The sequence below is a fragment of the Gadus macrocephalus genome, chromosome 3, assembly GCF_031168955.1.
Source record: "Gadus macrocephalus chromosome 3, ASM3116895v1".
NCBI classification, from domain to species: domain Eukaryota; kingdom Metazoa; phylum Chordata; class Actinopteri; order Gadiformes; family Gadidae; genus Gadus; species Gadus macrocephalus.
This window is the reverse complement of record NC_082384.1, coordinates 26,157,383-26,173,610: the sequence shown is the minus strand read 5'-3', so window position 1 is coordinate 26,173,610 and position 16,228 is coordinate 26,157,383. Positions and strand designations below refer to the sequence as shown.

Sequence of the window (16,228 nt, the reverse complement as noted above, 5' to 3'; positions counted from 1 at the left end):
TTCAGTAAAGTACTTATCAACGGTATTCCTGCTGTTTCAGTAGAGTACTTATTAACAGTATTCCTGCTGTTTCAGTAAAGTACTTATCAACGGTATTCCCGCTGTTTCAGTAGAGTACTTATTGTCGGTATTCCTGCCTTCAGGATAAGATCGACGTGGAGGAGGAGAGCGAGTCCTCTCTGCTGACGGCGCTCACCGAGATCCTGGACAGCGTGGAGGACGACGGCGGGCACGCTGTCGCCGTTCGACACGCTGCCCGCCTCCGAGTACCTCAACGAGCAGCGCGCCAGGAACCCTTCGTCGGTGGGTGGACACGTCTCCGCTCATCCTCCTCTTCACACAACACACTCAAGACTCACCTGCACTCGCCCCCTCACCCCCTACCCCTCTTACACACTCACTGTATGTTCTACGTCCTGGCCCTTAGGAACAGTACTTAGCGTTGTGTAGTGTCTTACCCTAGCTGTCTGCGTTGTGTACGGGGAATGGGTTAACCTAGTGATGGTTAGTGCTTGGCACTTGGTTCTATGAACATCCTTACTGTACCCACAGGGATGTGTTGTGTTTCTCTTTCCTCTGCCTGGTGTTCTTACTGTAAGTCTTACTGTTCTTACTGTAAGTCTCTCTGGTGAAGCGCCTGTGACGCCCTGAAGGTAGACGTGACCCTGAGTCCTCTGGTGTCTCTAACGCCGTCGCCGTGTCTCCCCTGGTCTAGGACGGCCGGCTGCGGAAGCCTAAACTCCGCTCCTCCACGCTGCTCTTCACCCAGAGGAGCGAGGAGGGGGAGGAGGAGGAGGTCCCGACCCCCCCCCGCCGCCGTGGAGCCCCAGCCCCCCCCAGATCCCCCTACCGCAAGGAGCTGCGCTGCACGGCCTCCCTCCGGCTGCGGGCGGAGCGGGAGGTGGAGCGGGAGGTGGAGCTGTCCCTGGTCAGCCTCGTGCGCCTCATGCACCCCTACTGCCTGCAGGTGCACCTGGAGGAGGACGGGGGGGCCTGGCCCCCCCCCGGCCCCCCCGCCCTGCCCTCCCAGGGGGAGGTCCTGAAGTACGTGCGGCCGTCGGAGGACAGCGACGAGGAGGTGGACGTGGACCTGCTGGACGACGAAGAGGAGGAGGAGGAGGAGGAGGGCGGCGCCCGGCCGGACGCCGCCGCGGACGAGGCGGGGCTTAAGGGCGTGCTGGTGACCCGCAGCGGGCCCCCGGGGGCCCGGGAGAAGAAGAGGGTGAGCTTTGGCCCCGTGCTGGTGGCCAGCATCGGCCAGCCCGACGAAGAGGAGGAGGAGGAGGGGGAGGGGGAGGGGGAGGAGGGGGAGGGGGAGGGGGAGGAGGAGCCGGAGCGACCGGTGTGTCTCTCCGCAGACGCCGGCGCCGCCCCGGTCGCCGCCCCCCCCCCCGCCGCCCCCTGAGGGGGTGCAGGCGGCCGGGCTGCTCCCCCCGGTCAGACCCAGGGCCCTCAGCCTGCAGCAGTACCGCCAGCTACGGCAGGACAGACGCCCCCTGGTGGAGAGGCCAGGCGACAGCACCCCGGGGTGGCCCCTGCTGTCTGAGACCCCCCAGGGGCTGCCCCCCTTCCTCTGTCTGCAGGGGGCCGTGGAGACGCCCCGCGGCCCCCCTGGGGGGCAGTCCTCGTCCCTCAGGGCCCTCCCCCGCAGAGCCAAGCGCCCCAGGCCTGAGCCCAGAGGGGCCGCCCCCGGGGGCCCGGGTTCAGACGGGACGGCCCCCGTGAGCAGCGACCCCCCCAACCCCGTCCTCCTCCCCATGCCGGCCGCCCGCCCACGGCCCCCCGCCGGCCCCGGGGCCCCAGCCGAGCCAGGCCCCGGGGCCCCCCCCAGCAGAGGCCTGCTCCAGGAGATCCGCCGGCAGCTGGCCAGGATGGAGCAGACGCACACACAGACACACACACAGACGCACACACAGACACACACACACCCATCACCCCCCCCAGAGGCGACGGAGCCGACAGAAAGCACACACGGACCCGTCGCCGAGGCGCGGCCTTTACCCGGGACCCCCGAGCCCCTCGACGCGCTCAGGTCCACCTGCGCTGTGGCCCCGCCCCACCGCGGGCCCCGCCCCCCGGGGGACTCAGGTGAGGCCCCTCCCTCTGTGTGGTGACGTGGTGTCGTGGTGTCGTGGTGGCTACTCCTCTAACCCGTCTGTCTGTCCGGCTCCAGGGATCGAGGCGGCCGACCTCACCAGCCTCCTGGAGCAGTTTGAGGAGACGCAAGGTGGGTAGGCTCGCTGACTGAGGGGGCCACACTGCGGTCACAGGCTCCTGGGGCCCCAACCGCCCGTCACAGGCTCCTGGGGCCCCAACCACCCGTCACAGACTCCTGGGGCCTTCAGACTCCTGGGGCCCCAACCGCCCGTCACAGGCTCCTGGGGGCCCCAGGGCCTTCACAGACTCCTGGGGCCCCCAGGGCCTTCACAGACTCCTGGGGCCCCCAGGGCCTTCACAGGCTCCTGGGGCCCCAACCGCCCGTCACAGGCTCCTGGGGGCCCCAGGGCCTTCACAGACTCCTGGGGCCCCCAGGGCCTTCACAGACTCCTGGGGGCCCCAGGGCCTTCACAGGCTCCTGGGGCCCCCAGGGCCTTCACAGGCTCCTGGGGGCCATCACGTCGGGATTCCATCACGTCGGGAACGGCTGCGACTTCTGCCCTGCGTCCATTCCTACCGGGCGCGTTACGGCAGCGTAGCGCTGCCTTGCGAGCCAGCCGTATTCACGCGAGATCACGAGATCACGCGATAATCCTAAACCTAATGTACTCACCTTCCACTCCCAAAACGATTGCAATTAAATGCCAGGCTTTGTCCTTGCGCAAAAAGGATGATTTATTTCATAAATTATTTTATGTTGCTGAACTTCGACAATGAGTCTCTCGTCGTCCATTCTGAGTCCACTGCCGACACTCTGAGACCCTTTGATTGATTGACTGCTGACCTGGTGCCACCGGTCATGACGTAATAATGTTGATGTGAAGTTGTGATAGGCTACAGGAGCTGAGTATTGTGTTTAATTTTAAAAATTGACCGGATGCTCTATGGCTTTTACTTTTTCACTTCCTGCCCGGCTCGATCTGCTCTGTTGAAATTGACGCGGTTCAGCAACGGCTCGCGTCAAAAATAGAAGTGCTACACTAATGGTAGCGCTGCTACCATTAGTGTAGAAGCAGCACTGAAATAAATAGCTTCAAATCAACCATTTCGTTAGACATTAAACTCATGGTTGTTCATGGACCTACTAGGAAAGAGCCCCTCTCGTTGTGCTACAGTCGAGGAAGCTAGATAAAGAAACGCTGTTTCCTGCCGCTCTCTAACATGTTCAGCCAGCCAGCTCTCTGGTCCCTTGAGGCTCACCCCGTGGTGTCTGTTCCTGTTCCTCCTCAGCCAAGGTGAACCTGGGGCAGCTGCAGGGCTCTCCAGGGAACGGTTCTGAAGAGCGCAGCTCTCTGCAGGCTGGCTCCTCTGCAGAGAGCTGTGGGAGCAGCCCAGCGGGTGAGTGGAGGGGGGGGCCGCCTCGTCCTATCGCTGGCATTAGGCGCTGGGCAGGGGGCGGCGTGAGGCTCAGGAGGCAGAGCGGGTCGGCTGGTAACCTGAAGGTCGCTGGTTCGATCCCCGGCTCCTCCTAGCGGAGTGTGGAGGTGTCCCTGAGCGAGACGCCTCACCCTGACTGCTCCTGACCAGCTGGCTGTCGCCCTGCGGGGCCGACTCCGCCGTCGGGGTGGGGATGTGCATGAATGGGTGAATGTGAGGCAGTATTGTAAAGGTATAAATTAGGGCCCGACCGATTTATCGGCCTGCCGATTTATCGGCCTGCCGATTTAATCGGCCGATTATAGCCTTTTTGAAAATAATCGGCATCGGCCAAAAAGACGCAGATTACAACCGTTTTTTTTTATTTATTTTTTTATAAATGTTATTGCGATTAGTATCCTGCAGATTGCACTCCTACTCGCCTGCTAACTAACAACTTTAGCTGGAGTAAAAAAGAGGAGATTGAATTTTACCGTACAACATGAAAGCACGCTCGCTCAGGCAGCTGCGCGCTCACCTCACCAATGTACACAAGACGCGTTGTTTGAGCATGTTGTGCCTGTTTTTCTTTAGGTCCCAGGCCATGTTAATTTGTTATACTGTAGACTCTAACGGTGAGACCATACTGCTCAGCACGCACGTGTTAGTCACTGCTCACGAGCGCAGCACATTGGGAGTTAGTTATTTATTTTACATTTTACATTACACTCATTTTTGACTGTAAATGTATTCTAAAACACTCAAAGGTTCTGCATTCAATTCACATATTCGTCAAAAGTGTTTAAAGTATATTTAAGGTATCAAAAACTACGTTTTATGTTTGTTTTTTTTTTTGTTTTTTTTTTTTTTTTTTTTTTTTTTTTTTTTAAATCGGCCGATTAAATCGTAATCGTAATTTTTCTCTGAAAATAATCGGCATCGGCACTCAAAAATCAATATCGGTCGGGCCCTAGTATAAATGCAAGGTTCTAAACTAGTTCTAAACTTGTCTAAGTGGTTCTAATCCAGTTTAAGTGTGGTTCTAAACTATTTTAGGTGTGGTTCTAAACTAGTCCAGGGGTGATTCTAAACTAGTCCAGGGGTGGTTCTAAACTAGTCCAGGGGTGGTTCTAAACTAGTCCAGGGGTGGTTCTAAACTAGTCCAGGGGTGATTCTAAACTAGTCCAGGGGTGGTTCTAAACTAGTCCAGGGGTGGTTCTAAACTAGTCCAGGGGTGGTTCTAAACTAGTCCAGGGGTGGTTCTAAACTAGTCCAGGGGTGGTTCTAAACTAGTCCAGGGGTGGTTCTAAACTAGTCCAGGGGTGGTTCTAAACTAGTCCAGGGGTGGTTCTAAACTAGTCCAGGGGTGGTTCTAAACTAGTCCAGGGGTGGTTCTAAACTAGTTGTTATTGTTGAGTGTTGCTCTGACCCCTAACGTCTCCGCCCCCGCAGACCGGAACCACCACGCCCCGCAAGCCACAAGCCCTCCCGTCCCGTCCCACGGCGTTCCCGACGGCGTTCCCAGCGGCGTTCCCGGCGGCGTTCCCGGAGCCCCGGACCCGTCCCAGGCCAGGCAGCAGCGGAAGCCCCCCCTGTCGTCCGCTCAGAGGAGGCCGGCCCTCAGGGCGAAGGCCCCGGCGTCCCGCGCCATCCTGATCATCGCCCCCCAGCCGCTGCCCCCCAAGAAGACCCTGAGCCCCCCCAAGCCCGGACCCCCGGCCTGCTCCCACGTGTCGTCCGACCACGACTACTGCGCCCCCCAGGACCGTCGGGCGCGGGACCCCTCGACCCCCCCTGCGGTGACCTCCCACCCCGGGCCGTCCTGCCAGGCCGTCCGTCCCCCCAGGAGCCAGGGGGCCCCTGAGGGCCCCCTGGACACGCCGCCGCCCGCGGAGCCCACGCCGTCTCTCTCCGGGGGGGCGGAGCCGGGCCGTGGCCCCGCCCCCGCCGCGGTGACGGACAGGGGGCCGCAGTGCGTGTTTGCGGCGCCGCCCCCCAGCCCCCCGCGGAGAGGCCGGGAGCGGCAGGCGGCCCGGAGGTACCGCAAGTCCCGGCGCTCCGACTCGGGATCCAACTCTGCCTCCTCCTCGTCGGAGTCGTCGTCTTCACCCTCCTCCTCCTCCTCCTCCGGCAGCTCGGGCAGCCCGTCTCCCAAGAGGAAGAGGTACCCTCCCCCTCCCTCACCCCCTCCTCACTCCCTCCTCACCCTCCCCTCTCTCCTCAACCTCCTCCCCTCCCTCCCCCCTCCTCCTCCTCTCCTCTCCCCCTCTCCCCTCACTCCCCCCCTCCCCTCCTCTCCCCTCCCTCCCCCCCTCCTCACCCTCCTCTCCCCCCCTCCCCCCCCCCCCTCCTCACCCTCCCCTCCCCCCCTCACCCTCCCCCCCTCCTCACCCTCCTCTCCCCCCCTCACCCTCCCCCTCTCCCCCCTCCCCCCCTCCTCCTCTTCTGGTTATAGTAGTTTGATATTGTTACGCACCTGGCCTAGAGGCGCCAGGCTACACAACAAAAAGACAGGAGACAACAGTTTCCCAATCAAAATAAGTATTTAATCAAACCAAACCAATCCAAGTGCTCAACTTATAATAAAAGTATGGGATGTGGAAGTCAGTAAGTCTGTAGTGTGGAGTGTGTATGCATGAGTGGATTATAGGTGTGTGTGTTGTTTTAACATAAGTGTTGAAAGGTGTGCATGGATGTGGAGCTGAAAAGAACAGAGAGGGAAGGACTGGGGAAGCAGACTCTTATAGGGCGTTGGCACCCGGGCCCAGGTGCACGCCAATCACTCCTAATGACCAATTGAGTAGGCCTAGGTCTCTGCTCCCCAGTCCTAGAAACAAATGAAAGACACAACATACAGGGAACCGTCACACCCCCCCCCATAAAGACGGAGTCCCAAAGGGATCACCGGCAACCCATTTAACCTTAGATAAATATATACTATCTACTCCCTGTCATACCCAACCTCTACTCCAATGGCCGCCTGCCCACTGTCACAGGCCTTCACCCCAGCAACCGGTACCACGGAAGCACTTTAAGGGGTGCAAGACAGACAGAGGCAAAAAGGACCAACGGAGACCGGACCTCAGTCATGAGGAGCCCGTGACAGCGCATCGGCCACCACGTTCTCCGCCCCTTTAACATGACGAATGTCCAGGGCATAGGATTGCAGGAACAGTGACCATCTTATCAATCTCTGGTTTGGACACTGCAAAGAATGTAAAAAAGTCAGAGGGTTATGGTCTGTATAAATAACCAGGGGGGTACTACCGCCAACATAAACATCAAAATGTTGCAGAGCTAAAATCAAAGCCAATGCTTCCTTTTCAATGACAGAGTAATTTAGCTGGTAAGAGTTGAATTTCTTAGAATAGAAGCTAACAGGTTTATCTATGCCCAGGTTGTCCTCTTGCATTAGAACGGCCCCCGCCCCCACATGACTAGCATCAGTGTAGACTGTGAATGGCCTGTCTAAACGGGGAGCTGCAAGAACCGGAGCAGCACACAAGAGCTTCTTAGCCTGCTCAAATGCTTCTTGGCAAGCGGATGACCAGACAAACTGTTCCTTAGCCTTCAGCAGGTTAGTGAGAGGCACCACAACTGTCGAAAAATTCCGACAGAAACTACGATAGTAACCTATCAGACCAAGGTAACGCATGAGTTCTTTCTTTGTCGTTGGAACTGGATATTTCGCCACTGCCTGAACTTTGGCATCCACAGGACACACTTGGCCCTGTCCAACCACCCGACCGAGGTAGGTCACAGTCGCCCTCGCAAACTCACACTTTGCAAGATTGACCGTGAGCCCAGCCCCCCTCAAGCGATCGAACAGTTCCCGAATGCGTTCCAAGTGAATCTTCCAGTTGTCCGAATAAATTACGACATCGTCCAAATACACTGCACACCCTGGCATATCCCAAACCACTCGATTCATCAGCCGCTGAAATGTAGCAGGTGCATTGCGAAGTCCGAACGGCATGACGTTGTAAGAATAAAGACCATTAGGTGTTATGAAAGCGGCAATCTCACGTGCTCGTGCTGACAGAGGTACCTGCCAGTATCCCTTCAATAGATCAAATTTACTCACGAACTTTGCAGAGCCCACCTGATCAATACAATCTTCCATTCTGGGAAGTGGAAAAGAGTCAGGTTTAGTGACATTATTCACTTTACGAAAATCAGAACAAAAACGAAACGTACCGTCTGGCTTGGGAACCAAAATACAAGGTGAAGCCCAACTGGATGCGCATGGCTCTGCAATGCCATTTTTTAACATGTAATCAACCTCGGCTTCCAAATAATTACGTTTATCTGCATTTACCCTGTAAAACCTCTGTTTTATTGGTTTCGCATCACCAATGTCAATGTCATGTTCGATCAACTGAGTACAACTCGGTGTATCACCAAATAAGCATGGAAACTCCTGGATTAATGCCGCCAGTTCCCTCCGGCCGGTTGCAGGTAAATGAGACAACAGTGTATCGAGGCATGCAAGCGCCTCTGAATTTTTAACACGACCATGCACCAACGCTGGATCTGGTGTACCCAACCCATCTTCTTCTACCTCCTGACTGGGAGACAAGACCGGAACTGCCATGCAAACTGCATGAGCCAAGCCAACCTCTGGCTGCCCACACAACACAAGCGTCTCTGAAGTGCATGAATAATAAGGTTTAAGCAAGTTCACATGGCAAAGTTGGGTTGGTTTCCTACGTTTAGGTGTTGAGATAATGTAATTTTGCTCCGAGATCTGCTTTACTACAGTATGTGGACCTGAGAATTTTGCCTGAAAGGGTGAAGTAACAATAGGAAGTAAAGCCAACACCTGGTCTCCAGGGCTAAACACCCTGAGCTCTGTTTTAGTGTCATACAACCGTTTCATTTTATCCTGAACTGATGCCAAGTTTTCCTTAGCCAACAACCCAGCTGTATAAAGCCGATGGCGGAAACCATTAACATAATCAATCAAATTCTTTGGAGGCTGTGCCTCTATCCAATCGCCCGACAGTGCAGCCAAAGGACCTCTTACTGTATGAGCAAAAACCAACTCATTTGGACTGAACCCTGTGCTCTCCTGTGTTACCTCTCTAGCCGCAAGCATCAGCCAAGGCAGACCCTCTTCCCAATCTTTTCCCAGCTCTGTGCAGTAGGCGCGCAAGATAGCCTTTAGCGTTTGGTGAAATCGTTCCAAAGCCCCCTGACTCTGTGCATGGTATGCAGAGCTTTGATTGTGGTGCACACGCAACTGCTTCAGAACCTGGGAAAACATATGAGAACAGAAATTGGATCCCTTATCAGATTGGATGACCTTAGGAATCCCAAAAATAGAAATAAATTGAGAAAGGGCACGCACAACTGACCTAGTGGTAATAGTACGCAGAGGATACGCAGCCGGATAGCGAGTTGCCTGGCACATTACTGTTAACAAATACACCGCTCCAGATTTTGAAGGAGGTAGAGGACCTACACAGTCTATTATCAAATGTTCAAACGGCTGGCTAATGGCCGGAATGGGATACAATGGTGCTGGTTTCAACTTTTGATTAGGCTTGTCAGTTAACTGGCATGTATGACAAGTTTTGATGAATGCCGACACATCTCTCTTCATACGAGGCCAAAAGAAATGCCTAAGTAGTCTATCGTAAGTTTTTCTCACACCAGCATGTCCAGATTCATTATGTGCTACTTTTAACACTGACTGGCGAAGTTTCTCTGGCAACACAATTTGGAACACTGGTTCACCCAAAAACCTTCCTTTATGTGACAGCCATTTTCTCACCAACAATGAGTCCTGCAGAAAATACCCACAAGCACTGTCAAACAGCTCCTCCTCTGGCCGTACCAATGGAAATATCTCCTTCAGATAGGCATCAGCCTGCTGTTCCGCAACCAGATCTGAACGGGTTATGGACAATGGAAAATCAGAAAGAGGTATCGAAAACTTTTCAGATACTTTTGTCTTACTTGAATCATTTAAATGAGATTTCTCTTTTAACTTAGCCATTGCACGGGTCACCGCACACGCTGTAAACACCTCTGGGAAGTCATGCTCACATTCATCAGCTTCCTCCGTTACCAAGGGAACAGAGGTCACCACTGCCGGCGGCGGCGGGACCCCAGCCCAGACCTTAGCACCCACTAGGTCGTTGCCCAGGATCAGCGTCACACCCGGAATAGGCAGTGCTGGGCGCACAGCGAGCTTTGCTTCTCCCTGGAACAGTTCACATTTTAGGACAACATTATGCAAGGGAACCAACAAAATATTCATGTCTATGCCCCGGATAGGAACCTTATCACCAGTGTCAGAAACATTAGTCAACGGGAGAACACCAGCTTGAATGAATGAATCAAAAGCCCCAGTGTCCCTCAAAATAGTTACCGGTACTTCTTCCCCACCCTGCACCAAAGACACAGTCCCCTGCATGATAAATGGACGGTAAGAACTCAGAGCTACAACCGATGTATCCTCATTTGAACCGAAGGTAGGTGTAACACAAGTGGACACCGGACGAACTGGAGCTGCCGTAGCAACCCCTTTTGGTTCCCAATGACCTGCCTTAGGGGAATTTAACAAGAAGCAATCTTTTTTCCAGTGCCCCCATTTGTTACAGTGATGGCAAACCTTCCCCGAGTCACGCACATCCCTACTGTTGGCGTTAGCTCTGGAATCGACAGGCAGAGGTTTATTAAATCGGCCATGCGACTCACTGGCAGCAACATAATTGCCACCGCCCGCTCTAAACTCTCCACGGTGCGTTAAGACAAAGTCATCTGCGAGCGCCGCCGCATCTGCTGCGTTGCGTGCTTTCTGCTCACTGATATATGTTGCCACACGAGCTGGAACAGAATCTTTGAACTGCTCCAAAATCATCAAATCTTGTAAGCCTTCGAAATCTTCCACCTCCGAGGCGTTACACCAGCGGTTAAAGCTCGTCGTCAAATCACGTGCAAACTCCAAATGACTTTGTCTGTCATGTTTCTTCCAAAATCTAAACCGCTGCCTGTACGCCTCAGGAACGAGCTCGTACGACTTCAGTACCACCGCCTTAACACGGGCATACTCTTGACTGTCAGCCGCATTCATAGCTGAAAAAACCTCTTGCGCCCTGCCTGTTAAGACGCACTGCAGCATCAATGTGCGCGCCGAGTCAGGCCATTTACGCACATCTGCCACCCTCTCAAACATGGCAAAGAATGCCTCAGGATCACGTTCGGAAAACTTGGGCACCAGACGTAGATTGCCACTAATGTCAAACCCCCCTGCAGACCGTTCTGCTGGTTCTGAAAACAATGGTGCAGCCGCTGAAATCTTACCATCCCCTATCAAGTCCAATCTATTTTGCTCTACCTGCAACTTAGCCAGTTCTGTCTGCTGTTTCATTTTTTCAATAGCATACTCACTATCTAGCCTAAGTTGTTCCTGATCAGTTTTTAATTTCGCTTGCAAAATGATTAATTCTTTTTGTTGGTCGAACGTCAACCCTGACATAGCTGCTGGTGAAGGCACCTCCATTGCGGCACCTACTGCGGGAGAAAGAGACGCCTCCTCTTTCTTATCCCGTTCCTCAGTTGAAACCGCTATACCACATAGCTCTCTTTTCAAAACTTCCAACAATGTCTCCTTTAACCTTCTATCACTAGCTTCAATTTTCAACCCAAAACGATCTGCAACGTTCAGCAATTGGTCTTTGGTGCATTGATTTAAGAGCTCCACCGAGGGAGACTGAACAACGTCATCCACTGACACCATCCTGGGTATTGTGCGCTTTAAGAGCCTCCTAGCTGGCAAACCAAACAAACTAAATACAATACAAGTGTCCCCCTAGCCTATATAAACCCCAGCTAACTCCACCCTCTTCGTGTGCCGGTTGCGGAGGATTTCTACGCACTGAAGGCCACCGCAAAGGCCTAGCTCATACCAAAGGGGAGGAAAGGCAACCAATAACTGGCGACCCGCATGCCCCCCTTAGCCGTGCCCCCGAGTCGAGATATTCAGTACGAACTTCTCGCTACTGCCGCACCTGACGCACCTAGCCACCCCCCGGCCTAAACCAACGAGCTATTTTACCCAGGCAGCTAAGCGCACCTACCGGGGACACTCGTATCAAACAAATACAAAAAAAATAAAATAAACAACCAGCCAGGCAACTGTTGGCGTCCCAAATGACGTTTACTTAGCTGCACAACTACCAGAAATAAACAAGTCTCCAACCGCACAAAATGAACCAAACAGCTACCGTACTGTACTGAAATAACCAAACCTAATCAAATTAACTCAAATTTAAACAGATGAATTCAACTCATAACAATTAACTGCATCTCCCCAAAGTCTGAATAACAAGCCTGTAACATTGCTTTGTCTACTCACCGGACTGTTGACCAAACAATGGAACGACGGAACCTCCCGGAAAGATTCCCAACTGACGTCACTCCATTCACAAATCCAATACAGGAGTGAGACTAAATTGACGCTCCAAACTCACTGTACAAACAACTTATTGGACGAGCCCCCACTTTGTTACGCACCTGGCCTAGAGGCGCCAGGCTACACAACAAAAAGACAGGAGACAACAGTTTCCCAATCAAAATAAGTATTTAATCAAACCAAACCAATCCAAGTGCTCAACTTATAATAAAAGTATGGGATGTGGAAGTCAGTAAGTCTGTAGTGTGGAGTGTGTATGCATGAGTGGATTATAGGTGTGTGTGTTGTTTTAACATAAGTGTTGAAAGGTGTGCATGGATGTGGAGCTGAAAAGAACAGAGAGGGAAGGACTGGGGAAGCAGACTCTTATAGGGCGTTGGCACCCGGGCCCAGGTGCACGCCAATCACTCCTAATGACCAATTGAGTAGGCCTAGGTCTCTGCTCCCCAGTCCTAGAAACAAATGAAAGACACAACATACAGGGAACCGTCACAATATCGATACCAGTCCCTGTAACTCCTCAGACTGCTAAAATGCAGTATTGATTATCGGCGAGAGCTCAATTCTTCGTGCCGATCCGATCCGATCCTGTGACTCCTTTCCTACCCAGAGAACATCAAACACTCGGTGTTACGCTGCGTCCGTTTACGCTCGGAGGAGGAAACGCGTGGTCTCCGACCTACGTGCGTTAGAGCTACCAAGTCGGACAGACATGGATGCTTATGCAGAATACAAAAGTATTATTATAAATGTAAATGATCTAGTTCTGAAAAACAGTCAGTGAAGTGAAGGGCTGTTAGGAGTTACAATGCTAGACGCTGTATCGGAACAAACTCGGTACCGGCCGATACTCACATTCAGGAATCGGAATCTGTATCGGGAAGCAGAATATTAATGGGAACATCTGTACGTGTGCTCCACTGCTTATTAATGGGAACATCTGTACGTGTGCTCCACTGCTTATTAATGGGAACATCTGCACGTGTGCTCCACTGCTTATTGATGGGAACATCTGTACGTGTGCTCCACTGCTTATTAATGGGAACATCTGTACGTGTGCTCCACTGCTTATTAATGGGAACATCTGTACGTGTGCTCCACTGCTTATTAATGGGAACATCTGTACGTGTGCTCCACTGCTTATTAATGGGAACATCTGTACGTGTGCTCCACTGCTTATTAATGGGAACATCTGTACGTGTGCTCCACTGCTTATTAATGGGAACATCTGTACGTGTGCTCCACTGCTTATTAATGGGAACATCTGTACGTGTGCTCCACTGCTTATTAATGGGAACATCTGTACGTGTGCTCCACTGCTTATTAATGGGAACATCTGTACGTGTGCTCCACTGCTTATTAATGGGAACATCTGTACGTGTGCTCCACTGCTTATTAATGGGAACATCTGTACGTGTGCTCCACTGCGTCGTCCTCATCCTCTCACCGTCCCTCCGGTCGCTTCTCTTCAGGTTCTGTCCTCAGCGTTCCTCGTCGAGCTCCGGTTCCTCGTCGAGCTCCGGTTCCCGCTCCCCCCGCCGGCGGTACCACTTCACCGTCTCCCGCTCGCGCTCCAGTGGCTCCCGGTCCCGGTCCTGGTCCCGGTCCTGGTCCCGGTCCCGGTCCCGGTCCCGGTCCCCCCGGAGCCACCGGAGGCGCTGGGGGGCGGAGGTGTACAGCAGGAGCAGGGAGGCGCGTCGGCTCCAGCGCCGCCGGGAGACCAGGCTCCACAAGCTCAAGGCCATCGTGAGTACGGCTCCTCTGATTGGGCGGGCCGCTGGCGGTACCTCTGGGGTTCAGGCTCTAACCCCGCCCCCTGGCTCCTCCCGCAGGACGAGCGCCGGGTGGTGTACGTGGGGCGCATCCGGAGAACCATGACCCACGACGAGCTGCGCGAGCGCTTCTCCCTGATCGGGGACGTGGAGGGCGTCTCGCTGCACTTCAGGGAGCGGAGGTGAGGACCCCCCGGGTGGAGGGGGACGTCCCGTGGGAGGGGGGGGGGTCAGCCCGTACAAGGCCTTCGAGAGCTGCCCTGTACTGTGTTTTAGTGACATCACAAGGGGGCGTGTCCACCGAGGCGTACGCTGGATAGATCGGTCTGCGGCCTACCCAGTGCACCGTAGCCAACGTCGCCGATCCATCCGTCACACCTCAGAGGTGGACACGCCCCCTTGTGATGTCACTAAAGCGGCTGATCGGAGGCGCGGCGCCGCCCCTTCAACACTCGGTCGTCTTTGATTCACGTTCTTCTGGACTTCACCGGTTGACCCCAACCTCTCTCTGCCCGGTTCCCATAGCGACAGCTACGGCTTCGTGACGTTCCTCCACATGGAGGACGCCTTCGCCGCCATCGAGAACGGCGGCAAGCTGCGGCGGCCGGACGAGCGACCCTTCGACCTCTGCTTCGGCGGCCGGCGCCAGTTCTGCAAGTCTGACTACGCTGACCTGGGTGAGGGGCGCGGAGCCGTGACCCCGTCACGAGGGGGGGCCCCCGACACGAGGGGGGGGTCCCGACACGAGGGGGGGAGCCCCGACACGAGGGGGGCCCCCCGACACGAGGGGGGTCCCCCGACACGAGGGGGGTCCTGACACGAGGGGGGGCCCCCGACACGAGGGGGGGCCTGACACGAGGGGGGGCCCCGACACGAGGGGGGGAGCCCCGACACGAGGGGGGGAGCCCCGACACGAGGGGGGGAGCCCCGACACGAGGGGGGGAGCCCCGACACGAGGGGGGGCCTGACACGAGGGGGGGCCTGACACGAGGGGGGGCCTGACACGAGGGGGGGCCCCCGACACGAGGGGGGGCCCCCGACACGAGGGGGGGCCCCCGACACGAGGGGGGGCCTGACACGAGGGGGGGCCCCCGACACGAGGGGGGGCCCCCGACACGAGGGGGGGCCCCCGACACGAGGGGGTCCTGACACGAGGGGGTCCTGACACGAGGGGGTCCTGACACGAGGGGGGGCCTGACACGAGGGGGGGCCCCCGACACGAGGGGGGGCCTGACACGAGGGGGGGCCCCCGACACGAGGGGGGGCCCCCGACACGAGGGGGGGCCTGACACGAGGGGGGGCCTGACACGAGGGGGGGCCTGACACGAGGGGGGGCCTGACACGAGGGGGGACCTGACACGAGGGGGGTCCTGACACGAGGGGGGGGTCCCGACACGAGGGGGGACCTGACACGAGGGGGGTCCTTGGTGGGGGGGGGGGGGGGGGTACGCCCCCTGGGGAGGATTGAGATGTTTCTGTCTTAGCAGACGTAAAACATGTAACAGACGTCATAACGGTCTGAAGGAAAGGGGGAGTCTAAAGCATGAGATCACCCTTTAACTGGTTGACTTCCTCCCCTTTAACTGGTTGGCTTCCTCCCCTTTAACTGGTTGGCTTCCTCCCCTTTAACTGGTTGGCTTCCTCCCCTTTAACTGGTTGGCTTCCTCCCCTTTAACTGGTTGGTTTCCTCCCCAGACTCAACCAAAGACGATGAAGCTGGAGGCCGGTTTGAAGACCTGGACTTTGATTCGCTACTGAAGCAGGCCCAGAAGGGGGCGGAGAGCTAGAAGACCCGGGGGCCATGAGCTAGGGACCGGAGCCACGGACCGGAGCTTCAGGCTACATACTCTGAGGATATATACATACTATGGAGTACTGATACTACGTACTATGAGGATATATACATACTGTTAGCACTATGGAGTTCGAACCGTTTGTGTTTGTTTTGACGTTCTTGTCTTTTTGTTAATATTTTTACGTTGTAATATATTGTTATATATGGGCGGGGAGGGAAGAAGTGGGCGGGGTTAACTTTGAAATGTTTATCCGGTTTTATGTTAGGAGATAAATAAATTACCCGGAGATATGATTGACAGAATTGTATTATGAAACGATTTTTTTATCACAATTAAACAAAGGTTTACAAAGTTACTTGTTTGCACTTTTATAATTGATCGTCTCAATTGGAAAAAGAAAAAGGTAATCATCAGTAGTTGATTCATTGTTGGAAAGCACCGCGGTAACGTGCTCAACGCGGCCCGTAACGGTGGTAATAGCGGTGCATGTTGGATTCTGTTATCGCGGTTTTACACAGCGACAGTAAAGCCAGATTATAGCAGTAATCTCTGCATCTTTTATATGGGGTCTTCATCTCTCAAAGGGCAGATAAGCAGGGATTCCAGACTTTGGAACTGGGAGCGGTAACAAGGTATAGAAGTAGTATAAAAGTAGTCATATGGCAACTGCTTTAAAGCAGTTGCATTATGCGATTGCAATTGGTTGCATTATTGCAACTAAAAGC

The 16,228-nt window shown here is 54.7% G+C and overlaps 1 protein-coding gene across 1 annotated transcript in view; it reads left to right on the top strand.

The window, feature by feature from the left end:
• The window catches only part of LOC132454211 (basic proline-rich protein-like), a 16,355-nt gene extending 497 nt beyond the window's left edge, over positions 1–15,858 (top strand). Inside the window, 12 exon segments of the mRNA XM_060047431.1 lie at positions 114–230; positions 232–303; positions 716–796; positions 857–1,222; positions 1,296–2,088; positions 2,174–2,227; positions 3,388–3,495; positions 4,966–5,677; positions 13,408–13,681; positions 13,768–13,889; positions 14,233–14,384; positions 15,403–15,858. Of these exon segments, the coding sequence (XP_059903414.1) occupies positions 114–230; positions 232–303; positions 716–796; positions 857–1,222; positions 1,296–2,088; positions 2,174–2,227; positions 3,388–3,495; positions 4,966–5,677; positions 13,408–13,681; positions 13,768–13,889; positions 14,233–14,384; positions 15,403–15,494 (2,943 nt within the window). The 3' untranslated portion in view covers positions 15,495–15,858.
• Positions 15,859–16,228: the final 370 nt, after the last annotated feature.